Source organism: Cydia fagiglandana, chromosome 26 (genome assembly GCF_963556715.1).
Source record: "Cydia fagiglandana chromosome 26, ilCydFagi1.1, whole genome shotgun sequence".
In the NCBI taxonomy this organism is placed as follows: Eukaryota; Metazoa; Arthropoda; class Insecta; order Lepidoptera; family Tortricidae; genus Cydia; species Cydia fagiglandana.
Window position 1 is genome coordinate 3,065,275 of NC_085957.1, and position 27,602 is coordinate 3,092,876.

At 38.1% G+C, this 27,602-nt stretch overlaps 2 protein-coding genes across 4 annotated transcripts in view; one reads left to right on the forward strand and one right to left on the reverse strand.

Moving 5' to 3' along the window:
* The window catches only part of LOC134677586 (limbic system-associated membrane protein-like), a 322,342-nt gene that overhangs the window by 125,987 nt on the left and 168,753 nt on the right, over positions 1-27,602 (reverse strand). The gene's annotated exons all lie outside the window — the stretch shown is intronic.
* LOC134677562 (uncharacterized) lies at positions 6,672-15,699 on the forward strand. 3 transcript variants are annotated; one of them, XM_063536035.1, is made up of 6 exons: positions 6,672-6,715; positions 8,259-8,538; positions 8,605-8,702; positions 13,799-13,914; positions 14,527-15,104; positions 15,498-15,699. In XM_063536035.1, the coding sequence occupies exons 1-6, from the start codon at positions 6,685-6,687 to the stop codon at positions 15,535-15,537; spliced, it is 1,143 nt and encodes a 380-aa protein (XP_063392105.1). In that variant the 5' UTR covers positions 6,672-6,684; the 3' UTR covers positions 15,538-15,699. The 3 variants fall into 3 exon arrangements, with proteins under 3 accessions (XP_063392105.1, XP_063392106.1, XP_063392104.1); XM_063536036.1 differs by having other exon boundaries at positions 8,259-8,472; positions 15,498-15,698; XM_063536034.1 differs by having other exon boundaries at positions 8,259-8,702; positions 15,498-15,698.

Below are 27,602 nucleotides of genomic sequence, written 5' to 3' on the forward strand. Positions count from 1 at the left end.
GGAGCCGAGTTTGCCCGAAGTCAGGAGTGTCTCCTCACTGCCTCAGGTTCGCTTCTCAGGCCCAAGGCCAAAAGCAATTAAACCATAGAAATTAATTTATGAACGCTATATTCAAAGGCTCATATATTTGACCCTCTTCATAGGCATTAACTAGGCCTAGGCTTACAACACCTACGTTTGATTTATGACCTAGCTTTTCAGTAACCGTGATGACAAGGGATTACTGTGTAATCTAGGCCTGGCCGGAATCCTAAATGTCCCAGATTTGATTTAAATCTATTTAAAAAGCTCACAACAGTCACAACCCTGTGTAGACGACAACGGTTAAAATTAAAAAACCGGGCAAGTGCGAGTCGGACTCGCGCACGAAGGGTTCCGTACCATAATGCAAAAAAAAAAACAAAAAAAAACAAAAAAAACGGTCACCCATCCAAGTACTGACCACTCCCGACGTTGCTTAACTTTGGTCAAAAATCACGTTTGTTGTATGGGAGCCCCATTTAAATCTTTATTTTATTCTGTTTTTAGTATTTGTTGTTATAGCGGCAACAGAAATACATCATCTGTGAAAATTTCAACTGTCTAGCTATCACGGTTCGTGAGATACAGCCTGGTGACAGACGGACGGACGGACAGCGAAGTCTTAGTAATAGGGTCCCGTTTTACCCTTTGGGTACGGAACCCTAAAAATTACAAATTAGTCGCCATATTAAACATTCAACCTCTATTAATTCAGTGAAATTAACTAAAATTATGGCATAATTAAGAGAAGACTTTTTTTTAATTGGGATATGTACGTTGTTGACCGAAGTTATTTTTCATCAACCCTCCCCTGCCCTCCCCCCTCTGCGTCACCCCTCCACACCCCTGCAAAGGGCCCGAAACGCGGTTTTTCTAAATTTTTAAGGAAACCGTTCAAGATACCTACAGAAAAAGTATTTTTTTCTAAATTCCTTCATTTGACATGTCTGTGTTGGCATTATTTGTTGTGATTTTCGGGCCTTTTGCGGGGGTGTGGGGGGGTGATGCAGAGGGGGGAGGGTTGGGGAGGGTTGATGAAAAATAACTTCGGTCCGTAACGTACATATGCCAATTGAAAAAAGTCTTCTATTAATTATGCAAAGTTTTCCATATATGTATTTGTTTCCAGAAGCAACGTACTATATTTGACATGCACAAACTCAAACGCTAACGCTCAACAATCCATCTACCACAAACCATATGACAGTACAGCGCCATCTATATTGTATGCAAAACAATGCAGTCAGCGCGCCAAATTCAACACGCTCGAAATGACAGGGGCTGTCAAAATGCCTGACGGGTATGGAGAGCTGTTGGCAGAGCGATGATTTATTGCGGGTGGTGCTATTGCAAACGCGCATAGAGTCAGACCGTAAAAAGTCTGCAGCGATTTTGATAGCCCAGGCAGTGCAAGTGTCATTTTAAACGTCAAACTTCTATGAAATTATGACGTATAAATAACACTTCCACTGCGTGGGCTATCAAATCCGCTGCAGACTATTCTTGTTCTGACTATAGCATGAGCTAGTCGAACAACACCGGCTTTCGACATGTCGGAAGGGAAGAGCCCAAGCGACATACACTCTAAAAAATGAAGACCAACTAAGAGCAGTTTTCTCTTAGTTGACGTTAAGTTAATTACAACAATAACGATCTTATATAAATCAAAGAAAGCTGATTACTTAAAACAATAAGTGTATCTGTGATTGAACTAATAAAGTAGGTATGTTATTAAAAGTGACATTCCATTTCCAACTGCAGCTGCAATACTGTTCATTTTCTATGGAAATTGACAATGACAGCGACGCGTTTCCATAGTAATATGAACAGTATTGCAGCTGCAGTTGGAAATGGAATGTCACTCTTATCCTAACAATTGTATACTTTGCATCTATTATTAACTTGTTGGCATAATTATGTAACGTAGGTTAATTCAATCCTTAACAATTTAATTAAAACAGATAAATATGTTAATAGTTATGAACATTTTAATAGTTTATTTGATTATTTTGTCTTTGTTGATTTACATAAGATTTGCTAGTTGAATCAACTAAACATATAATTTATTTAGAACAACGAAGATAAAACACTCAATCCCATTATGATCAAGTTATTGTATTGATTACGAAACTAATATTCCATTCTACTAAGAATTATTTGTTAAATCGATTTTCTTAATAATTAAATTAAATAATCGGTTAATCCGATCAATCAAGAGCTGTACACCCGCTCTCCGCCCCGCCCGCGCCCCTCTCGTGGCGCGTGCGACCGAGCAGTCAGTCTCTGTAGCACGCAGTTGCGTTAAGCTCATTCAATTACCTATTCCTCTGGAAAAACCTGGTGTGTACAAAGTTGATTGCAGTTGTGGTAGTTCGTACAGTGGGCATACCAAACGCACTATTGCCTGCAGAATTAAAGACCACATCGCTGCGGTCAAGAACAACGACGCTCACAAGTCAGCTATTGCTCAGTGTCACCTTGAGTCGAGTATAAGTCACTGCATCGAGCTGCATAGTCCCAAGGTCATTTCGACAGCACGCCACTATATACCAAGATTGGTAAGAGAAGCCTTAATTCACAAATACAACAATTTTAATCGTGAAGATGGGTTTTTAAACTGTGAAATGTGTGGAATATTGTGATTTGTTTGACTAAAAAACAACCAGTGACATCCGAATCAAACTCGCGTAGTGACACTGTGAGTGTAGTGTGCTTGGATAGACCAACAAGTGTGAACGTGATTAGACCAACGAGTGTTAACCCCTCGTATGCTTAGACACGGATCCGTGCGCGTGAATTTAAATGCAAAACGTTTACTTTCAAAATGATTAAATGAATAAATAACATCTTATTATAATATTTTTTTGTTTTATTCATTTACCCCCTTTTTATAAAACTACGGGCTTGATTTAGTTTAATTATGTTTTATCCCTTTCTTTGTTGTAATATTTTATTCACTACTTATTCGTTTAAATTTTATAAATTTTCTTTGTGCTAGTTTTTATACGCGCCGTGCTGAATAAATGCTGGTCCTCGTACTCGCATTATACTCAAGGCATTAGTCTTAAATACTAAGTAGGTAATACAGATTACAGATTTATTTCAGATCTTTTTGAGGATCGGCCTAGGCCGATATGGCTTCACATTTCACAAGCACGCCTCCTCCCGTGTTTGTAAAGCTAAACCGGTCTAAGCCGATCGCCAAAAAGATCTGAAATAAATGTATAATGTATATTTTAGTATTTAAGACTAATTCCTTGAGAATAATAACGAGGACCACCAGCATTATTCAGCACGGCGCGTATAAAAACTAGAGATGTGAAAGAAATGTTTTAGTAAATGCGACAAAGTAAGTCATAGTACAATTGAACAAGAATGGTATTGTACTAAACAAGCTTCATAGTTGAAATGATTAAACAATTAAGATTCAAATTGAACAATATCTTAGTTCAGGCTAATAAGTTGCATAAGTCGATGTAATCATGTTCTTAGTTGAACTTATTTAGGTAAAATAGTTAATACAGTAATTCTTCATGTTAACATTGATTTACATCTTAGTTGAAATGATTAAACAATTAAGATTCAAATTGACCAATATCTTAGTTCAGGCTAATACGCCATAAGTCGGTGTAATCATGTTCTTAGTTGAACTTATTTGGGTCAAATAGTTAATACAGTAATTCTTCATGTTAACATTGATTTACATCTTAGTTAAACTAACTTGTTTGTTTTCATTATCAAGCCCTTAGTTGATCTTACTAGGATCAATTAGTTAGCATAATTATTTTTCGTGTAAATATTGAACAAGATCTTTATTGGTTCAGTTACCTAACAATAGTAATAGCAATCAGAATTACCTTGTTTGATGTGTTTAAGTTCTTGTTAGGCTCGTATGGAATCAAGATGCTTGATTACGGCCATCAAGATATTGATAGGGCCAACCAAATTTTTTTTAGAGTGTAGAACAATATAAATAAAGAGTGGTCATTCTATAGAGGTAGGTACAATAATATAGAGATGACACGGGGGAGGGGCCAAACGACCAAACGAGATGCACTTATGGAGATTTCAGGAGTAGCAGAGGAAGTGGTATTATTGCTTGTCCTTGTCACAGTCTCACTTTTTGTTTGTTCCCCACCAAAAATTTAGCATGGTTTATACGAAATAACTCGCCTTTTGGTAAGAAAACTGGCCTGGTGTATGGAATTACCCATAGACCTAGTATCACATAGATGAGCTATACGCGTGCCTCCGTGAGGGACAAAACCTACGTAAAGCGACAATATTAAAAACACGTTTTAACATTGCTGACAACATACCAAAAACAGTCTACGTAATTCGGTCGGGTTATTTGTTGCCCACCATAAACCATACTAAATTTTTGGTGGGGAACAAACAAAAAGTGAGACTGTGACAAGGACAAGCAATAATACTGCTTTCTCTGCTACTCTTACTGAAATTTCCATAAGTGCATCTCGTTCGGTCGTTTGGCCCCTCCCCCGTGTCATCTCTATACTATTGTACCTCTATACGAAGACCATTTTATGTTGGTTGGTTCATGAACTAGAAATAACGCTCTAACGAACGGCAATATGGCCTGTCTGCCTTTTTATAACAAATGGTCATCTGTTGATTTAAACGTCATTGTTTTATCGACAAATGCATTTTCAGTAGTCACATCAGGTTCTAAAATAACAATTATTTATTCAAAAGTTCATCGAGCCGAATTATAAAGACTTTGATTACAACCCTAATGATTAATTAGCGATAATTATACATACGTTAATTTACCATTACAGTTGTAATTATCTATACCGATTCCGTTAACACCACTCCGCTGTACAAAAATGCTATAAAATTTACGATGTCTGATAATTATGTCACATTCACTTAACTATTATATAATATTATAAGTATTAGTTTAATTTTTAAGTAGTTATATTTTAATTTTAGTTTAGTTTTTAAATCTTTAATTTATAGTTGGTTTTAATGATATTGTAAAGTATTAGTTTTTAATCGGAAATAAAAACTATTATAGGTACTTAATTCTAGTTCTAACTACATATTATTATTTTCATTGTTTTACCTTATCATTTATGCCTATTATGCATAGTAGAAATACGACTTTATATTCCTCCTCCGCCTCCCTTGTATGGCTTGTACCTACTATTCAAATCGGAGACACGAATCTGATAAATTATGCATAAATACTGTCTTTTTAAATATAATTAAAAATACTACCGTAAAATGGGGTGAGTAGGGATTACGAGGGCAGTTGGGTTATGAACTTATGAATGGGGTGAGGAGGGATGGTAGAGGGGTAAGTAAGTATTTTTAGATCAGAGTTGTCATATTGTTACGTAAATACTTTATTCTCTTGAGAAGTCAAGCTATTGAATATTGTGTCAATTCTAGCAATTGTCCCATTATACTCAAATCCTATCCCCCCTAACCCCGACTGAGCTGGGATTTCCTACTTTTTTGTGTTTATAGTTGAATCTATGAAATGTAACGACAGATTATCATTGAAAAACTAGTGTTCATACGACCGGAACACTTTTAGAGTACATATACAAAATCAACGTGCCACATATAAAAATAAAATTTTATTGAGGTTTGAACTTCGGATTTGTCCCAACTCACCCCATTTTACGGTACAATGTTTTCTTTTGTCCAGAACTGGAGGTACACAGACCTAGCTCAATATAAAAAAATAATAGTCCACATATTTCATGAAATATTGGCAAGCAAAATGGATAACTTTGTCCTGTTTCTACTGAAAAGTTGTTTTTTTCCACATTCAACCTTATGGAACTCGGGGCGAGATTACCCAATTAAAAAACCCATCAACCTGTTATTACTTTACACAGTTAAATTCTGGATACTACGGCAGCTAGGTTCATTTATGAGAAAATTAGTTTACCGAAAACTCCGCCAGTTCATATCAAAGCAAATCTCGCGCAGATATTTCAAAGTATCTATTTGAAACCACGGGTGACCCTAAGGCTGGCTCATTCCTAGGCCAAAGAATAGGCATAGCTATTCAGCGTGGGAATGTAGCCAGCCTTATGGGCACCCTTCCGCAGGGGACAGATCTGGGGGACCTAAGGTAGGTGGCAAGTTTTATTTTAATTTAATTTATTTTAATTTATTTAGTTTATACTTAATTTTAATAATAGCAGGCGTGGCTCACTCCGAGATTTCGTCGTTTTGCTACAGGTAGCTAAAAGTACATCCGTTCGACTCCAATTTTGGGGTTTGCCATAAGCCGCGCGTGGCGCTATCGCCACCTAGCGGCCAGTGCTGATCGTAACAGACGCGTTTTGTTAGATAGCGAGTCTTCTGTACCTAGTACTATTATTTATTCTGTGATAATAGTTTTTCAAAGTATTAAAAATAAAGGTTTTTTTATGAAATTACATGAAAATAATTGATTGGATCGTGACAAAATATACAGCGCTAATTTCATTACACAACCATTCAAAAACTCGTGTAATGAAAACATTGACAAAATTAATTCACGTGCATGAAATTTATAATGGCGCTCCACCGACGCTGAATGATACAATTTAAAATCCAATAGCGATGAAAATTATGATTTTAAACAATTATGGTGGGTATATAATGGGGTGAGATGGGTCTGATGACAGTTACGGGCGAAATATGGGGCGATTCAAGGCTTTGGGTATATTAGGTAAGTTATACAGGGTGATTCAGGAGACGTGAGCAGGACTAACACTGCGCATTTCGTAAATTATAAGCAACTGTTTTGTATCAGTATTAGTGAGGTTAACGTTAATTTTCTAGTCGTGCTGAAAAAAAAAGTTATTAATTTATTTACGACATGCATGGTCAACCTACAATTAGAATACTAACCTACCGATATTCTGTGTCAAATTGAATGTCATCGGTCTGGTTACTTTTGAAAACTCGTATCTCACTCAAGTTTGACAGTTTAATTTCTTCGTAATCATAATGCTGTCATTACGGTTAAAGAGGTTTTATGTTTATTAATTAGGTCTTGTAGGGTGACCATGATTGTAGAGAATTAAATTTGCCCTCGCCAAAAAGTTTAAAAATAGGAAAAAGTGTGGTTGTTTCACCTAAATACGATGGTAATCGATCAATTATCAGTTACTCCTACAGGATTAGTCCTGCTCACGTCTCATGAATCAACCTGTATACCTATGTAAACTGGCGAGCGTGTATGAGGAATGTTATGAATGTGAAATGTGAAGGAAGCGAAAGAAGTATGTCAGGATCGTAGCAAGTAGAAATCCGTGGTCTCTGCCTACCCCTCCGGGAAATAGGCGTGATTATATGTATGTATGTATGTGTATACCTATGTAAAGGTTTTTTGACAGTAAGGTAAACGTACTGGTGCTCGACGCTGTCCCAGTACATGTCATCTTGAAACTTAAGTCATTGTTAATAGAGGTGTCAGTAAGGTGTCATGTATTGGGCATTAGCATGTCGAGCACTAGTTCGTTTACTTTAGATACGTTTTTAATAACTAGCTGTACCGATGGCGAATCTAAGACACAATCATATAATGATATTGACGGGTCTACCGCGATAAAATAACATTCAGTATTTACTTATACAAAATGTGAGAGTTTTTATTTTTAAGTTTAAAGTGTTACAATAGTTCATAACAAATAATAACTATATTCAGCAATCTCTTCGCACTCTATGAACGGGTAGGTTGGAGGTGAATGAAAATGAGTATGCAAATGAACTTAGGAAATAAATTACTTTGTGTCTAAACCAAAATATTAATGATCTTTCGTCAACTAGTTATGCATAACATATTAAAAGTCGTATTATACAATATTTTGTACAATGTAGGTACATATACAACCTAATTAAGTAGGTATATTAGAATGAATCTTTATTTTTAAAAGAAATAAGGGGAGGGGATTAATAACAGCTATTTTGAGAATTTTTATAACAAAGATATAAAAATAATTGGAATAAAGTATTGTAAACGATATAGACATAATTAACTTTCAAATCTCGTATCTTCATTATGATTTTGATTTGGAAAGTGACCTAATGACCAGGTTTATGGTCTAAACGTGATATTCAATTCAAATCTAGTTATGCGACGATTGTATAATAGCACATAACGATACAAGTTCGAAAACTATGAATTTCGCAACGGTGTGAAAAATATTAAAATAGATATCTATGTCTATCATATATGTATGTATATATATATATATGTATTTTTGCAGCTCTAATAGCGTCAACATACGCCCTACCAACCCCGCAACCCCAGTGCCCGTGCGAGGCGTCACGGCAACCACCATGCCCGTGCAATTCTTGCCCGTCTTGCCCGCCCCGGCCTTGCCCGTACGACCCTTCTCCATCACCTTGCCCGTACGATCCTTCTCCGTCACCTTGTAACCCGGGCAACCTGTCGCCATGCCCGTATAACCCGGGCAACCCCTTCAACCAGGACAACATATTCAACCCGGGCAACCCGTCGCCATGCCCGTATAACCCGGGCAATCCATTCAACCCGGGCAACCCCTCGCCATGCCCGTATAACCCGAGCAACCCGTTCAACCCGGACAACATATTCAACCCGGGCAACCCGTCGCCTTTCCCGTATAACCCGAGCAACCCGGGCAATTCATACGGGCCAACCTACCCGTTGTGGACCGGACCTACACCTAGTAAGTATCGAACATATATTTTTTTAAACATTTAAGCTCTATTGCATCATATTTTGCGTTGGGGGTGAAATACTACTAAAGACATCAAAATTCATCTAATTTGAAATAACTATTTAAAATATGTGCCTAAGGACATTTGAGATTGAATACGAATGTAAAGAAATAAAAAATATTAAGAATATTTCATAGATCGCTTTAGGCTCTACTTTGCATAAGCTCGAAGCAATCCCATTTGCCCCGAAGTCAAATATTAAGTAGCGATATTTTATAAATAATTCAGTTTTTTAGAGGACTCTCTCTCTTTGAATATTTAAGCATTTTTATTTAAATAAAAAAAATATAAATCATTCTAAAAATTTACTTTGATTTATAAAACCATACTTACTTCCATATTTTTTATTAAGTTACTTTCTCAAAATGTATGTAAAGAAAGGACGTGACAAAATAAGACATATTAAGACTGAAGTATACAACTTTCAAAAGGAGTTACAGATAATAATATGCACCCTTAAATATGCACCATTTTATTTCTCGTCGGTAACTTGTAGGTATTGTATTGTCTACAGAAGATACCTTTTTGGAAATCGTGTTGGACCCTTACCTATACCTTCCAAGTTCCATGATCTATTCCATGGTTAAATACCTACAATTCGTTTTTTTAGCATTAGAAAGAACTTAAAAGAAGGTAAGTGATCTTCACATGACTTTTCATGTTTTGAAAAACTCCTTTTAAAAATCAGCAACTATTATTACTTATGAAAGCAGAAGAATATAAATGACCGTATTAGATTCATAATTGTTACATATTTGCCGTAACTTATTTTATCTACACACATATCATAAACTGTCTATGATGCCTTCAAAATTCGTAAATAATGGCCCACATTACGATAAACTGTTTTGTTACAGCAAATTTCTTATCTGTGAAAATGTGGTAACAGCTTCATTACTATATCAAAATCGATTTGGTAATGCATTTCAAATTTCGAACATCTCTAAAAAAAGCAATTTGATTTGACCCCTATTCTAATATCAGTTGAGATGACGTTTTATTGGAAATCAAATGACAATTGCATACAATATTGACAAATCTCGCATGTAAGTTGGTATCGGACGATATGGTAATCGACCCCGACTCTAGTTTTGTCTCTGAATTAAAAAAAAAACTACGGATGCGTGACGTGCGTGAAAAAAGTTTTCATTTGCCGCCATTTGACGTACAGTTTATCTTTTAATTAGTTTATAAGTAAAAAATAATTTGTTTTGTTGTTTTTAAAGGAACTATAACAAAAGTTTCGTGTAAAATGTGCGATAAAGATATTTCGGAAACGCCATCTCATATCCGCGAGTTCCGCCAGAGAGCAAAGTCGGCTGTAATATGAAGTTAGTGAATATATCATAGAAAGTTTATAATATGTGTGTAGATAAAGCAGTGTATGTAACTGTACATAATTAGGCATTAAAACACTCGTGTGATACTATTATGAAACTCATTTCATTCGTTTCATAAACCCACACTCGTATTTTAATGCCTTTCATTATGTAGCAGTCACATAAACTACTATTTAAAATGTGTTTTTCAATTAAAAGTCACATCAATTGAGATTGTTTACCTTATTTCTAATGCAAAAAAAATGTACTAATAGTCAATTTTGATAGCCCACGCAGTGCAAGTGTCATTTTAAACGTCAACCTTCTATGAAATTATGACGTATGACATAACACACTGCGTGGGCAAATCCGCTGCAGACTTTTATTGGTGCGACTATATACGTGAAGGCACCTAAGCTTGAAAAAGGTTACAGTAAAACCTATGTAACTCATTTGTTTTTTAATTGCAACTTTAATTGCGAATGTCCGTCCGTTGACCTAACCCGACAGCCTTTATAAATGTCAGTTGAAATTTAATAATTTCACAATTTTCACATGACTCTGACAAGGGTTAAATTAGACTGGAAATGACACTTGCTTGTCAAAATTCGTTTAATCCTGTTAATTATAATGTAAATGTAAATCTTATTATTTTAAATGTGTTTTAGGATTTATTATTTGGGGATTTTTTAATGGATGAAAGATAAGCAATGCTTCATCTTCCTCGCGTTGTCCCGACATTTTGCCACGGTTTATGGGAGCCCGGGGTCCGCTTGGTAACTAATCCCAATGGCGTAGGCACTAGTTTTAACGAAAGTGACTGCGATCTGACCTTCAAAAAGGGTAAACTAGGTCTTATTGGGATTAGTCCGGTTTCCTCACGATGTTTTCCTTCACCGAAAAGCGACTGGTAATTATCAAATGATATTTCGTACATAAGTTCCGAAAAACTCATTGGTACCGTAAGTAGAGCCGGGGTTTGAACCCACGAACTCCGGATTGCAAGTCACACGCTCTTACCGCAGCGCTATAGTTCGTTTTTTTAGCATTAGAAATGAGGTAAACAATCTTGATGTGTCTTTTAATTGAAAAACACATTTTAAAAATAAGTTACGGCAAATATGTAACAAGTATGAATCTAATACGATCATTTATATTCTTCTGCTTTCATAAATGATAGTTACTGATTTTTAATAAGCGTTTTTCAATTAAAAGACATGCCAAAATCGCTTACCTTCTTCCAAGTTCTTTCTAATGCTAAAAAAATAGATAAAAAAATGGGTATTACATCCTTTGGTATGTGCTTGTTTTCGTTGCTATTATAAATAATAGACATATTTGTTAGCCTGGAGCATATACAAGAGAGAAACATTTTATCTAAACATTGTGCATTTATATTACTCTCGTTTTGTAATGCATACGAAGTAAACTTGCAGTATTTCAGAGCCCATTAGTCGATGCAGACTCATAAAATAACGTACGTAACTAAATAACAAGCTAGAAGAACAAAAAATCTCGTGCTTCATAACGAGATATATTATTTGTTATTTATAACTAGCGACCCGCCCCGGCTTCGTACGGGTTAACAAATAATACCTACATCAAAACCGCATGAAAATCCGTTCAGTAGTTTTTGAGTTTATCGGGAACAAAGTAACAAACAGACAGATGCGCGGGGACATTGTTTTGTACAGGATGATTGCTTGGAAGAGAGGCCAACGCAAAATTTACCTAAACGCTTTTTCTGTATCTTGACGGATTCTTTTTAAACTAAGAAAAATTACGTTACTGGAAAAAATATTTCGGTCTTTAACGTAAATCGTAATTGAAAAAAGATTCCCATCATTTATGCTGGAATTTTTGTTATTTTTATTGAATTATATTAGAGAATGGTAAATTTATTGCTATCCGATAATTGTCTAGTGATTTACTTACATTACACGATGTCTCAAGTAGGTGCTTACTGCTTAAGTCCCGATGAATTACTTTCAAACGAGAACGTACCTGAAAAATACATAATATAAGGTTAGTCACGTAAAATAGAAAATAAGCTCTAAAATATAGTACCTATACAGTTAAGTAAACGTGTAAAGGGGAGCTAACGCAAAATAGTGGTTTTTATATTGAATTCAAGTAACGGTTTTTTTTCAAGGGTCGTATCGGTCGAGTTTTTTATGATTGGTAGGTACTACCTAGGGGTTGTGCACAAATGATCCTGGTGATATTGGTGAGGCTTTTAGCTACCCCCCCTCCCCCCCACAACCTCATGTGTAATTTTTTGAAATGTTTTCTTTCGACCTAATTAAAAAAAAAATGTATTGTTTATAGAAAATCTTGTTTATTTTTCTATTTTCTTTAAATAGACTCGCTATTTTGAAGTGCATAGTGAAGATTTATGTTTAACGAAACCGAGAAAAAGTATCTACTCATGTGGTAGGTGTTTTTTTCATAGTTTCGTTCACTGTAGAAAAATAAACGTGATGTTTCTTTATACCCCCCCTCCCCCAACGTGATCTATCGTGATTTTTTCTTGACCCTCCACCCCCTATCGAACCTCGCGTGATTTGTGCACAAGCCCCTATCGGTTTACCAAGTAAAATTATCGTACGGGTCTTCAAAACATATCTATGGAATAAGGTACTTGCGCCTAATAAGGCCCACTTTTAATTTAATTTTTTATTTTTTTCATTTTTGATATGAACTTGCAATTTTGTCTATGGTACTAACCAAACATGGGCGAGAAATTTAAACTCATTTACACTTATAAAAGTATGAAATTTTGAAATTGAGCAAGCTTTAAAACTGGGCCTTATTAGGTGCAAGTACCTTACATTAAATATTATTCAAATTAAGCCCTTAATAGCTGAAATAATTCATTTTCGGCTGAATGTCTCGTAGCAAATTTTTTAGAGCATGGCAAAGGTTAAAACGCACTCTCTAGTTAGTCTAGGTAAACAGGGCTTTGAGGTGCTTGTCAAATATAATTTCGCGGAGCGACTGCATCTACGATCGGTATTTTAGGTGCAGACGTACTTTGAGGACTGAACTAAAATGCAATCTTTGTTTATATAGCAATCCCAGCTTGGAATCTTGGTACTTGAGTGAGAGGCATAGTTAATTTATTCTGATTCCTTTGTACATTTACCTGCTTCTATTAGAAATATCTGGAGAATCGAGCATTGCTCAGAAAACATATAAAAACTCAAAAATGCGCGTTTTCCCAGAGATAAGACATTAGATCGATTTTTCGCCCCCGAAATCCCAATTAGCAAATTACATCAAAATCGTTAAAGCCGTTTTCGAGATCCTCGAAATACCTGTATATTTGTGGCCAAAAAATAAGAGCATTCCCGTTGCCAGGGAGGTTTTGGGATTATACTGAGCAACTTTTATTATGGGATCAACCCCGAAATCGCGAAATAATATTTGGCTGTATCATCTATTTTGGCTGGTCCATTTTCTATGGGAGGGTTTTTTTTTTTCGATTTCGGGGGCATTGCTCAGTATAATCCCAAACCCTCCTTGGCAACGGGAATGCATTTATTTTATGGCCATCCTGCATATATTTATATACAAGAATTGCTAGTTTAAAGGTATAATATGTATATCGTGAAATTATGGTCGACTAGTAATACTTTACCTAATAAATGTAATACATAGTGTGTTATATTTTTGGTACGTTTATTCTATCCGCTAACTACTTACATAATATTACATTGTTTTAGCCAGGTGTGGTGATGGTCCCATAAGGGCGACGAATCCCCGCAGCGAGGTGCCTAGTTCGCTGCAGACTGCGGGCTTCAGGGCCATGAGAGTTCCAGGAGGCACGTTCTATATGAAGGTTAGATTTGTGTTTTTTTTTAAACCTCTACCGTGGACGGGTAGGCTAGAGGTCCAAGGCGTTTGCCGCGTTAGCTGAAGATGCCAGTTCTAATCCGGTCTCCGTCACTGGAGAGTGGAGGGCTTGGTCTCTTTTTAGGGTTCCGTATCCAAAGGGCAAAAACGGGACCCTATTACTAAGACTCCACTGTCCGTCTGTCTGTCTATTTGTCCGTCTGTCACCAGGCTGTAACTCATAAACCATGATAATTTTTCACAGATGATGTATTTCTGTTGCCGCTATAGCAACAAAAATACTAAAAAGTACGGAACCCTCGGTGGGCCAGTCCGACTCGCACTTGTCCGGGTTGTTATGTTAGCGCACCAACCGAACTAGCTGAGACTTAAACCGATGCCGTTTGGTTTCGAGCTTCACTATTAGGCCACAATTAACCTAAGACTCTTAGGCCCACTTGCACCGTTCCACTAACCTGGAGTTAACCAGTTAAACCGTTAACCCGGTGTCAAATTGTACTGGTAACCATGGTAACTCCATGATTTAACCGGTTAACCCCGGGCTAGTGAATGGTGCAAGTGGCCCTTAGCAATCCTAACTGTTAATATTTATTTACAGCCATCAGCTAATGTGGTAATCCAGCTTCCGCCGATCCTCGTGCAGCCGTCACCGTTGAGCCCTATCCAGCCGCCACCGATTGTAGTGAGGCCACCACGCCAGCCCCCCATCACCCCACCACCGGTGCTCGTTCGACCACCACGGCTACCGCCAATCACCCCACCGCCAATCACTGTGAGACCGCCACAGCCGCCGCCAATATCCCCCCCACCTATCGTAGTGCGACCGCCTAGGCTTGCACCAATACTGCCAGAACCCATCAGGGTCAATCCACCACAGCTTCCAGATATTTGTCCGCCACCATTCGTCATTAGAGTACCGCGACTACCGACGCTACAACCTCCAATAATCAGTGTACCGATCGGCGGTTGTGGAAGTAATCAGTATAACCGTTTTATCCCGTTTAGCCCATGCAACCCTGGTAACCCGTGCAATCCGGTCAACCCATGCAACCCTTGTAATCCGTGCAACCCATGCAATCCGGTTAGCCCGTGCAACCCTTGTAACCCGGGCCACCCGTGCAATCCATACCCGAGTCCGTGCGACCCGGGCAATCCATACCCGAGTCCATGCAACCCGTGCAATCCGGTTAACCCATGCAACCCGTGCAGTCCGTGTAACCCGTGCAGTCCGTGCAACCCAAGCCCGAGTCCGTGCAACCCGTGCAATTCATACCTGAGTCCGTGCAACCCGTGCAATCCATACCCGAGTCCGTGCGACCCGAGCAGTCCGTGCAATACATACCCGAGTCCATGCAACCCGTGCAATCCGTGCAACCCGTGCAGCCCGTGCAGTCCGTGCAACCCAAGCTCGAGTCCGTGCAATCCGTGCAACCCGTGCAGTCCGTGCAACCCGTGCAGTCCGTGCAACCCAAGCCCGAGTCCGTGCAACCCGTGCAATCCGTACCCAAGTCCGTGCGACCCGTGCAATCCATACCCAAGCCCGTGCGGTCCGTGCAATCCTTGCCCGAGCCCATGTGACCCGTGCAATCCATGCCCCCCATTATATTAAAACGATAGATTATACGCATATTTAAATCAAATTGAAATATTTAGCAAATTAATCTGTTCGATGCCAAAATTGTTTGAAAATATGTGATGAAATTACTCTTACTTTGAATGTCTTGATGTGACAATCAAAACTCACTCTACCTAACTAATTGTAAAAAAAATAATTAAACAATTAACAACTTAGGGTCGGTTGCACCAAACTGTTCGTATCGTAAAGAGTTCGCTAAATTTTTATGTATGGAAAATTTCATAGTAAATCGCCGGGGCGCGCCGGCTGACGTTGATCAGTCTGTCATGTGGTTGGTGCAACTGGCCCTTAGTGTTATATTACCTACTTCTATGTAGGGGTGGTACCTTTTCTCTGCAGCTGACTGCACGATTCACTATGGCTATGACTGGTGGCTGAACGTCCGTCTGGGCGTCCCAGATACCGCTGGAGTGACGAAGCCCAAAAAGACCTGTCCGCCCTCGGAATACCCAACTGGCGTGAAGTGGCGCAGAATAGGGCAGAATGGCGCTCTCTTGTGTCAGAGGCCAAGATCCTCTTTGGGTCACTGAGCCAGTGATGTATGTATGTATGTATGACTGGTAGTAATTAAGTGTATTTTTAGTTGTCATCTGACAGTGTATCCGCTAGATTTCTTGTTGGTATGATGACATCAAGTTTGGACGAAGTCAGGCTTTCATAAGGGGTCATCCATTAATTACGTCACACGTTTAGGGGGAGGGAGGGGGTCAAGAAAATGTGACATATTGTGACATGGGGGAGGGGGGAGACACAAACTTTGTGACGTCACTTTAACTTCATCAGTAACCGAAAATTTATTTAAATTATTTAGTTCGCTGTACATTTAAATAAGAAGTTTTTAAAACGAAAATAGTTTTTAATCGTTTAATTTTCTTTCCTAAGCAGTTTTGGGTTATAAAATTACTAATATTTATATCGTCAAAAATATTTTGATAAAATATTAATAATACTTAGGTACTTACTTAATTCGATTTGGCGATTTCGTAGAAAAAATGTGACATCACACTAGGGGGTTTGCCAAATGTGACCAAGTGTGACAAGGGGGGGGGGGGAGGGTTCAAAAAACCTAGAAATTGGTGTGACGTAATTAATGGATGACCCCTAAATATGTACATCGAATCATTATTGTAGGTACTAGTCCCACAAAACATAGTGATATGTGATAATTATAAATATGGTGTTATTATATAATTAAATAAATAATTATATAATAACACAATTTTTATGACCATCAAAGATGTCCACTGCTGGACATAGAACACCCAAATCCATGTTCATCACCGGTCTCCAGATTAAAATTATGTTTTTAATACGTATATAAATTTCAATGATTTATATATGTATTAAAAACATAATTTTAAACTGATAAACGGCGGCCTGGTGGGGTAAACGGTAAGGCCTATGTCCAGCAGTGGACGAGAGTAGGCTGATGATGATGTTAATATTTCAATGATTTAAATATGACGCTAACTAATCAAAATATCTCATAAATTAGGGCCTGATTTATAAATCAGAGAGAAAATAGTAGGTTCTTTATACAATTGACCTTAAGGCCGGAGTACACCGGTTGCATGCACGTGCACTAAAATGTTGGAGCCGTGCACGAACACGTCACGCGAGTGATGTGCACAGTCTAACACAGCGGTCGGCAACCTTTTAGCAGCCAAGGGCCACTTAGTAGTTAAGGAAGATGACGCGGGCCGCACTTTGGTAATATTTGTGACTTTAGCAGGCATTGTCGATCGTCAGTACTACATACAAAATAGCCAGGGAGGCTCGCGGGCCGCAGCGAGAGGTTGGCGGGCCGCAAGCAAGAGGTTGGCGGGACGCATGCGGCCCGCGGGCCGCAAGCAAGAGGTTGGCGGGACGCATGCGGCCCGCGGGCCGCTGGTTGCCGACCGCTGGTCTAACATAACGAAAAGTGTATCATAACCCGCAAGTGCATGTCTACAAACACGTGTCCAGTGTGCACAGGCCTTAATACATTTGTATAGTGCTCCTGCCTAATTTTTGGGTATCGTCTTGGGTCGTCTCATTCGTTTTTCGTCACGTTCTTAAATTAGTCCTATTCAGCTTTCGTCACCCATTCTACATTGAAAGCCACCGACGATTGTGACGAATGTAGAATGAGTGACGAAAGCAGAATAGGACTTATTTAAGAACTTGACGAAAAACGAATGGGACGACCTAAGACTATACCAATTTTTGGCCCTAGGGCCAATGGTACATTTCAACGGTTTTGCTATGTTTCTGGTTCCGATATGCCTATTAATAATAAGTACCCGTACGTATTTTATTGTGACTGTGTGCTTGCAAAAGTAGTCCTTATTGTATAGTATGTTATTTATGTTATATTATGTGTATGTATTCAATTAATAAATATGTATTATGTATTCATAACATTTTGTTTCATTAATGTTCCCTACTATTTATTTGTAAGTAGGTACGAGTACTTATAGTTTAAAAAAATACTAACTTTCCTCTTGTATGCAGTGTCAGGCGTGGCTCACTCCGCGAGTTCGTCGCTTTGCTACAGGTAGCTAAAAGTACATCCGTTCCACCCCAATTTTGGGGAAAGCCATAAGCCGCGCGTGGCGATGTCGCCACCTAGCGGCCATATCTGTGCTGATCGTAACAGACGTGTTTTGTTAGAGAGTGAGTCTTCTGTACCTAGCACTATTATTTATTCTGTGGCAGTGTAATGACATTGACATCTACATATGTAATGCATAATGGTTTTCCATCCTATTCACTCAGAAACGTTAGTATTTGTCATGCTACTTCAGTAAATGTTAGTACTTTTTGTACCGAGACTGAATGAAATAGCAAGACACGTTCGTATGTTTCCGTGGAAAAACGATGGAAAATAATTATGCACTACACTACATGTAGACACGTCTAGGGTTGTAAAAAAACGGTTTTTTTTTCTGACTTGAAAAAAGACATAAAAAAAACCGTGAAAAAAAAAAGGTTTTTTTCTGGAGTACGTTTTTTTTTTCAAAAGTATGAAAACTCAAAATTTGCAAGGCAGTTAATACTTTTATACGGTTGTTTTACTTGTTTTAGACTTTATGTTAACCATTAAACCAATTTAATTTTAATTTTAACAACTAGTAAAAGTAAAAGTTAATTCACCCCATATTCACCCATCATATATATAAAATTTAACAACTTTGATTAATAACAACATAAATGAAATCTGTAGAGGTAGTTATCGCAATTTACTGTTGGCAACACCAACGCCTCTCGTCGCCGCATCGGGGAATTCAGGGATTCCCCAAAAATTGTTTGTATACTGAACGTTATGGAATTAAAATGTACGTTGTTACTAGGGGGAAGCGGGGTAGATAGGCACAAGGGGCAGTTTTGAACACCCACACTAATTCCTAAACTAAAAACTTATGTTCACCTCCTCCAACACTAAAACGTGGCTTTGTTTGTGTGAGTGAGGTACGAGCTTCGGCACATCTCTCCTGACAGGCGTTGCCGCTTGGTGCGTGAAAACGTGTTTCCGCGGTCGCATAGTAAATAAATTATGCTTTTTTTATCGAGTTGTGGTGCGAAATTTTAGACTTTACCGGATGAACATCATAATGAGCGCTTAGTACGTTTATTCAGTAATAAGGTTAGCTTATTATTTTAAAGTAATACTTAATAGTATATTTTTAATAAATTATTTTTAATTTATTTGATCATTGGGGTACTTTGGTTCAATAAAGATTGGGGCAGTTTTGAACATATCAAAGTGCCCCTCTTGTATATCTAAGTGCCCCTGCCAGTTTTTTTGTTGTGAAATTATTATTATTATTATTTTTACTGTATAGTGCGAACGTACAAAGAGAAAGAAAATTAACGAAGAAAAGTTAAAACAACCAAAGTAGCTTTTTGTCAAAAACTGACACTGATTTCATTAAAAGTTGTTTTTTGTAGTGTTAGTGCACCTACTGCTTACTAGCACCGCACTTAATAGATGTTTTATAATGTTTAAAAAGTTTACTACTGGTCAGCTAACTGAGTTGATCTGCAAAGTGTGCTCTGGGGGGTAGTTTGAAACACTTACCGGGCACTTTGATTCATGTGCCAAAGTACCCCAAAATGATGTATCAAAGTGTCCCATGTAATGTATCAAAGTGCCCTGCAGGTGGGGCACAATTGAACAAATCCCATTTTTTGTTAAAATCCATATATCTCTTTTACTGGCCATAAATTTGACAAAAAATGATACACTTTGTATACATTAGTAAATTTGTCATCTACTAAGTACAAAAAAAATGTATTTTGACTTCATTTTGGGGCCTAAAATCGATTTCAAAAAAAGGTGTACCAAGCTACCCCGCTTCCCCCTATTGAGCATATTTTAGTTCATCTCAAAAAAAATCTAATTTAGAAAAAAAACCATGGTGCCAGGTTTTTTTTCATGTTTTTTTTCATAAATTTGAAAAAAAACATTTGTTTTTTTTCTATTTGCAACCCTACGTCCTATTTAGAAACGTCCTGAAACTCTCACATACCTCTCCAAGTTAACAAGGAATATATGATTAGATCTGAAATCCTTCGCGTTGGTTACACCAGGGTACACGAACACGAACGCAAACAAAATGTAACGAACCGTTTAACACGTGACTAGGGGGCCTTATACGTAGGTGAAGAGATTCTACTAAACTAAGAGATAGTTACAGAAAATGGTCAACGATTTCAAGAGCAATAATGAAACCTGTCTATAATTTCTGTCTGTCTAAGTCTGTAAAGTCTGTCTATGACCACGAACGTAACGTCACGTTCGAAACGTCAGGCCATAAGTAAACGTAAGTTTTACGCGATTAAGGTCCATGTTCCGTGTTATCTGTGTGGAGTGTACGGGTCATCTTGCAAGAGTTGCAAGTTAAATTTGACCCACTTTCCGACTTCCAATGAAGATGAAAATGTGCATATTATGTAAGTGGGGTGACAATGCATTATTATGGTACCACCGAGCTGATCTGATGATGAACACAGGAGGTGGCCATAGGAACTCTATGATAAAACAACAAAGCCTAATGGCGCGTGTACACGGTACCGACACCGCACCGCCTCGCCACCGCCGCGCCACCGCATACATTAGCGCGAAGGTGCGGCGGCGGCGCGGCGGCGGTGCGGTGTCGGTGCGGTTTCGGCGCGGAGGCGGCACCATGTACTCGCGCCCTAATTGTGTTTGGTGTTTTAAAAATTGTCTCGATGAGTATTAGTTGCTTAGATGTCAGGGGTAGGAAACTAGAGCGTTCAGGCATTCTCGGCTGCTTTCGGCTCAGCATTGCGCGGATTTGGGCTGGCACAATTTGACGTCCATTTGCGTGCACAGCCACAAATAAGATAATGACTTGAATTTGACAACCCTAAAAAGCCGAAAGGGATAGTGCCATAGGAAGGGACAACGTGATTTGTTCATGAATCGCTGTCAAATTTCGGTTCTGTAGGTGGTTTCTTTTCTGTACTGTAGTAGGTACTTACTATTAATTATTCTGTGATTCCGCTTTAGAAAAGTATATGCAGGCACTGTTCCTTTAGTATCAATTTGCCAATTTGTAATAATAATAAAGGCTAGAAGCACCCAACTTAATGTGTTCGATCTTTGGAGTGGCCTCTCGACCTCACTAAGATTCTTTGCCAAATTGGTCTTTGAATGAATGATAAGGTAATTTCAAGAATGGGCACAGAAACAAAAGAAAATTAACCGTAGCCAATACGCCAAAATATAAGATGTTAAATGTCCCACGTAGCTGAAGCACAGAAGAAATAATAGTACTACCGTACAGAAAGGACACTTCCTACAAACCCGAAGTTTGACAGCGATTCAGGGTCGAATCATGCTATCCCTTTCTAATATATAGCACTATCCCTTTTGGCTATTTAGGGTTGTCAAAATTGAAGTGATTATCTTATCTGTGGTCGTGCACGCACAAGGAAGTCAAGTGGTGCCAATCCTAACATTTGCTCGGAGCAATGCCGAGCCGAACGGAGCCGAGTTCGACCGAAGTCAGGAGTGTCTCCCCACTGGCTGAAGGTACTGCAGACGTGGGTTTCGTCATTACTAAACTAAAATGGAATTGGGCGGGAGATGTTGCTAGGCAGAGTGATGGCAGGTAGACTAAAATGTTAACAGAATGGTGGCCGCTTTCAAATGAAAGAAGCGCCTGGCGTCCATTGGCTCGTTGGGTGAACGACATCCGGAAAATTGCGAGTCACTGCTGGATGAGATTAGCTCAGGACCGGGACAAGTGGTGTACTAGAAGAGAGGCCTATGCTCAGCAGTGGGCGATAAAGGGCTGATATAATGATAATGATGACTGCAGGTGACTTCGCTGCATGGGATGATGATGATTGTTAAAAACTATCCTTCCTCGGGCCAACTCATAGAGGTACTCAATATAGAGATGTCACGCCCCGGAGGGGCCAAACGACCGAACGAGATGCACTTATGGAAATTTCAGTAGGAGTAGCAGAGGAAGTGGTATTATTGCTTGTCCTTGTCACAGTCTCACTTTTTGTTTGTTCCCCATCAAAAATTGATTATGGTTTATGGTGGGCAACAAATAACCCGACCGAATTACGTAGATACGTAAGGTAAGGTTAACTGGAAGAGATCCCTCAAAGGGATAAGTTCGCCTTTGTACTTCTTGCTAATTGTATGTTATTTTTAATATGTCTTTTTGTACAATAAAGAGTTTACTACTACTACTACTAGATTGTTTTTGGTACGTTGTCAGGAATCTTAAAACGTGTTTTTAATATTGTCGCTTTGCGTATGTTTTGTCCCTCACGGAGGCACGTGTATAGCTCATCTATGTGATACTAGGTCTATGGGCCAACTATATACATATATCAACTATCTTAATGCATCTAAATCGGTTCAGGCAAAGAGGTACTAAGAGACAGAACCCCTAGTGTAAATTTCATTCGATAGCGTGACGAGCGTTCGCGTTTGCGTTATGTCTATTTTTTATATAGGATTTCGGCCAGCGCGCCAAGCGGGACGTTTTGGAAATAAGTGCCTTATTTTAAACAAAAATAATAGGTACATTTTAAGTTATACCATGATGATATCTTCGAGCAACACCGGCTTCCGACACGTAATATAGGCTTATTTAGACGATGCGAGAACTCGCATGTGAGTTTCATTATATTGCGGTTTTTAATCGGTCGGTTGAATTGGACGTGACCAACAGTCCGCAATGTAACTAAAATCGCATGCGATTTCGCACGCCGCCGTCTAAATCAGCCCTGGGTTCCGATTTTTGAATTTTGGTCGCTCGATTTCGTCAGTGGAACCACTCGATTTTAATTCTATTAGTAGAATTTAAGTGCCTCACATTTGAGATATTACGAGTATTTAACGAAATACACGAAATCGAATGGTTGACATTCAAAAGTCGGTCCTCTGAATGATACAGTCTGAATTCTCTTTATAATAGTTAAAGTTAAAAACATACTCGAGTAGGTACTATTAGTACGTAAGTATAGAAAAATGTAGTTATATTTATTACAGCCACGATTATAACTGTTTAAGATTTGTACACGGAAGTGAAATGAAACTATTATTTACAATTAACTGCTTTATGTAACAACAGCGGCACTTTTATGACGGCAGTTAGACCGCTAAAATGGCGCCCAGCCCAGTACAGTCAGCTTCGGAACTAGTGAATGGAACATACCAAGAATATATTTAATTACAGAAACGGGTCTACCGCGATATAATTTCATTGTTTTTAACTTTAAATTTTATATCTCCGTTGACATTTGCTGGGACCTCAGTCTTTCCGTGACCACAGCTGGTGCAACTCAGCTGAAACTTCGGAATTTAAGGTAAAAAGAATGAAATTATACCGCGTTAGACCCGTTTGTGTAATTAAATATGTGTACAAAACGCGAGAAATTAACGTGTTATACACACCAAGAATATCTGCCATCCATGCCGAGGCCTCCAGTGCTCAGAATATAACTTTGTGGGCACTGGAGGCCTTGGTCACTTTTTTTTCGTGTAATATGATTTCATTTTTATAATTAACTAGCGACCAGCCCCGACTTCGCACGGATGGAACCTTAACAAGTAATATACCTTAAATCTTCCTCAATAATCACACGATTGATAGGTATAAACCGCATGGAAATCTGTTTAGTAGTTTTTGAGTTTATCCCGAACATACATACATACAGACGCGGCGGGTGACTTGACCTTTCGGCTATTTAGGGATGTCAACATTCAGGTCATTATCTTATCTGTGGTCGTGCACGCAAAGGGACGTCAAGTTTTGTCAACCCTAATAATTGCTCGGAGCAATTCTGAGCCGAACGGAGCCGAGTTTGCCCGAAAGGAGTAGTGTCTCCCCACTGACTGCGTGTATTATCAAAATCGTTGCAGACTTATCTTGGTCTAACTCTAGTCTTAAGGATGATTCACGCTAGACCGGGCCGTGCCGAGGCGGCTGACATGTCATTTTCTATTACGGATGATCGTGATCGGTAATCACGTGGTGCTTTCCATATACCATATGCACCAAATACAACATAGACCCACTGAATATAAACAAACTTACGGAAAAAGAAGAAGCCCTCAACTCTTTTTTAAGGTATACTAAATACATCATAGATAATTTAAAATCATTTAATAAATAATACAAACTTAAAGGCAATCGGCCGCCCGTACTCCTAGCGAGGACCGATTGACCCTCACCAAAAAGCAATACAAAAAAAAAAAGCACTGGAAGCTCCGGCTCGGTCTAGCGTGTCATTCATTATTCGCTAGTATTCATGCTGACTGTACAAGCGATAAAAGAAACAATGTTCGTACTATCTTGCGTGGATGCGAGCCAAAGACATACCGTTTCGGCCAATCAGACAATTTAAAATTATCTATCGCATACATTTAGTTAAACGATGGAGGATCTTTAGTAGAGATGCAACGTATAGTTGTTTGGCCGGATACCGGATATTCGTCCTGATCATCGGCCGAATATCCGGTATCCGGCCGCCGGATATTCGGCCAGCGGAATTATGCCTACATTTCCGTTTTTCAGGTGCGCATTCTGCAGGTTTGACCTGTTTTCTAGTGGACACATTTCTAGGTTTGAAATGAGTGCGCGTGCAAGTCAGTGGAATGTTTAAATTGTTTTAAAATAATAAACAAGTACGATTTTGACCGTGTCTGTTTCTTAAATCCAATTTGTTTACTCCAAAATCAACCATTGTTACTATCCGGTATCCGGCCGAATAGTAAGTAAATATCCGGTATCCGGCCGGATAGTAGGTAAATATCCGGTATCCGGCCGGATAGTAAAATAATGGCCAGATAGCCCGGATACCGGATAGTAACCGAATATCCGGTGCATCTCTAATCTTTAGTTTCAATCTGTGCTCCACTTTAACTTTATTGAGAACTGTAACGACAGCGATTCACTGTTGAACGACCCCGTACTTGTGGTAAACGCGAGTATCTTCTGTTTTACAATGAAAACTTTTTATGGTGTTGTCAAAGAATCGTATAATTTAGGAGGTGTAGTCACAGATCCCCAATATACTAAATTGAATAGATTTTTGAAAAGAAAATAAAAGGTTAGCATCTACAAATATACCGGGTGTGGCCTGTAATACGAGCACATAATTAAAACATAGATTGTACTCCTTAAACGGTGACACTTTTGTTCAACAACTTGTAAAAATTATGAAGTATTATGACTTCCTATTTTTCATACAAAATAAATATTATCTTCAATGGACGCTATTGCCACGTCATATCATTGTGATTGACGTTCGCAATACGTTGCGTCGTAGAATAAACTTTAAAGTGTATTATAAATCAAACCAAAAGTTATTTTTGAAAGTTGCTGAACAAATGTTGGTCAGTATGAGGAGTACGGCCTACAGTTAAATATTTTTGCTCGTATTACAGGCCACACCCGGTAAAAATTTTGTTGTTACCCAGTCTTAAGCTTGTATTTCACTTTTTGTATTTTTTATTACTTTATGGTACAATAAAGGATACCTATTAAATTAATTCTTATAACCAACATTTCTTCAACTAAAGTACGTTACTTTTGACACTGACAAATCGATGTCGTATCGCTGTGACTTCTTAGAAACATTGGTCGAATCGATTCGTCCCGTATGCGGTATTTTAACTCCTATTTCGTATTTCAGAGTATGAGTTTTGGGATTAAAAATATGTTTATTTTAAAGTTATTAAATTGGTATGCAATATGTGCCAAATTTAGTAAAATCCGTAGTCTGATAGGATTAGAGATCCAAGCAGGAAAGAAAAGCTTGTTTTAACACCAATTCCTATTGCTTATTAATCTCAAGCAAGATTACATAGTAATGGCGTCTCATACAAGAAGAAAGTACACCTACATTTCTTTTATATTGGCAATCAAATATCATAGTCTATACTTTTTTTTTTTGATGACATTAACACAGACGTTTTTGAGTGATTGACTTTTATACCGGGTGTGGCCTGTAACATGAGCAAATAATTAAAACATAGATTGTACTCCTCAAACGGTGTTCAATAACTTTTAAAAATTATGAAGTATTTAGACTCCCTATTTTTCATACAAAATAAATATTATCTTCAATTAACGCCATCGCCACGCCGTATCATTGTGATTGACGTTGCTTGTCACGCCTTGAATATAACAGAATTCGCAATACATTGCGTCTTAGAATAAACTTTAAAGTGTATTAAAAATCAAACCAAAAGTTATTTTTAAAAGTCGCTGAACAAATGTTGCTCAGTATGAGGAGTACAGTCTACAGTTTAATTTTTTGCTCATATTACAGGCCACACCCGGTATACAGGGTGTCCCAGAATTCAACGTCAAGCCGTAAACGGATGATAGACCAAGTCATAACAGTTATCATAAAAATACAAAAAAAAATCCAACTCATGTTCTTTAAAAATTATGGTCACTTTAAAAATTCACTAAAAAATCCACACACAAAATAAGGAATATGTATATTGTAAACGCCCCGTTAAACCGATAAATTTGATAATAACACTTACTGAATAACTTAGAAGATAAAGCTATAACCGTAAAGCGTCTGATTGGTCGAAGCGTTCGGTCTTTAGTTGGCAACCCATCAAGACTGATAATTGGTCCTTTGTTGCCTTATCTTTCCCGTCAAATGTACCTATATTCAAAGAGAATATTAAATCGACCTTAAAACGATAGTGGAGAATGATTTTCATAATTTAAATTTTTTTTTTTTACTAATGTATAATTTATTAGTGTATACAAACTTAATACCTACAAACAAAAATGATACTTAAAACATAATTAAATAACTAACCTACAAAAATTATTATTAAATAACGAAAATGGGACTAAATTGTGTGTAAATAAACAGGAAACCTCTAACGTTTCGAGCGCCATAATATTGCACTCGTATTAAAATTATGGAAAATGAGATTAAAACATTAACATAATACCGGGTGTGACCTGTAATATGAGCAAAAAATTAACTGTAGCCTGTACTCCTCATACTGATCAACATTTGTTCAGCGACTTTTGAAAATAACTTGTAGTTTGATTTTTTAACCGACTTCCATTTCATAGAAGGAGGAGGTTCTGTATTCGGTTGTGGCTATTTTTTTTTTTCTATGTACGTTCACCGATTACTCCGACATCCGTAGTCCGATTTGAGTAATTCTTTTTTTGATCGAAAGGAGCTACCTCCGAGTTGGTCCCATTTTAATTTGGTTCTGTTCTGATGATGGGATCCATGAAGAATTGAGGGAACTCCTCAAATTTTAAAGGCACATGCATGGTGATTTGAGTGTTTTCTTAAGCAACTCGAGCATTTTCTCCCGAAAACCACCACTTTGATGAAGTAGACCTGATGATGATGATTGTTTTGATGATAATGATGATGATTTTTTAAATGTAGTACGTTCACCGATTACTCCGACATCCGTAGTCCGATTTGAGTAATTCTTTTTTTGTTTGAAAGGAACTACCTCCGAGTTGGTTCCATTTTAATTTGATTCTGTTCTGATGATGGGATCCATG

Bases quoted from the DNA above. Each gene is read 5' to 3' on its own strand.
- LOC134677562 (XM_063536034.1), top strand. From the start codon at position 6,685: ATGGGGCGATTCAAGGCTTTGGGTATATTAG. The intron at 8,703-13,798 runs GTAAGTATCGAA...ACATTGTTTTAG, and splicing joins GTGGACCGGACCTACACCTA to CCAGGTGTGGTGATGGTCCC. The intron at 13,915-14,526 runs GTTAGATTTGTG...ATTTATTTACAG, and splicing joins GAGGCACGTTCTATATGAAG to CCATCAGCTAATGTGGTAAT.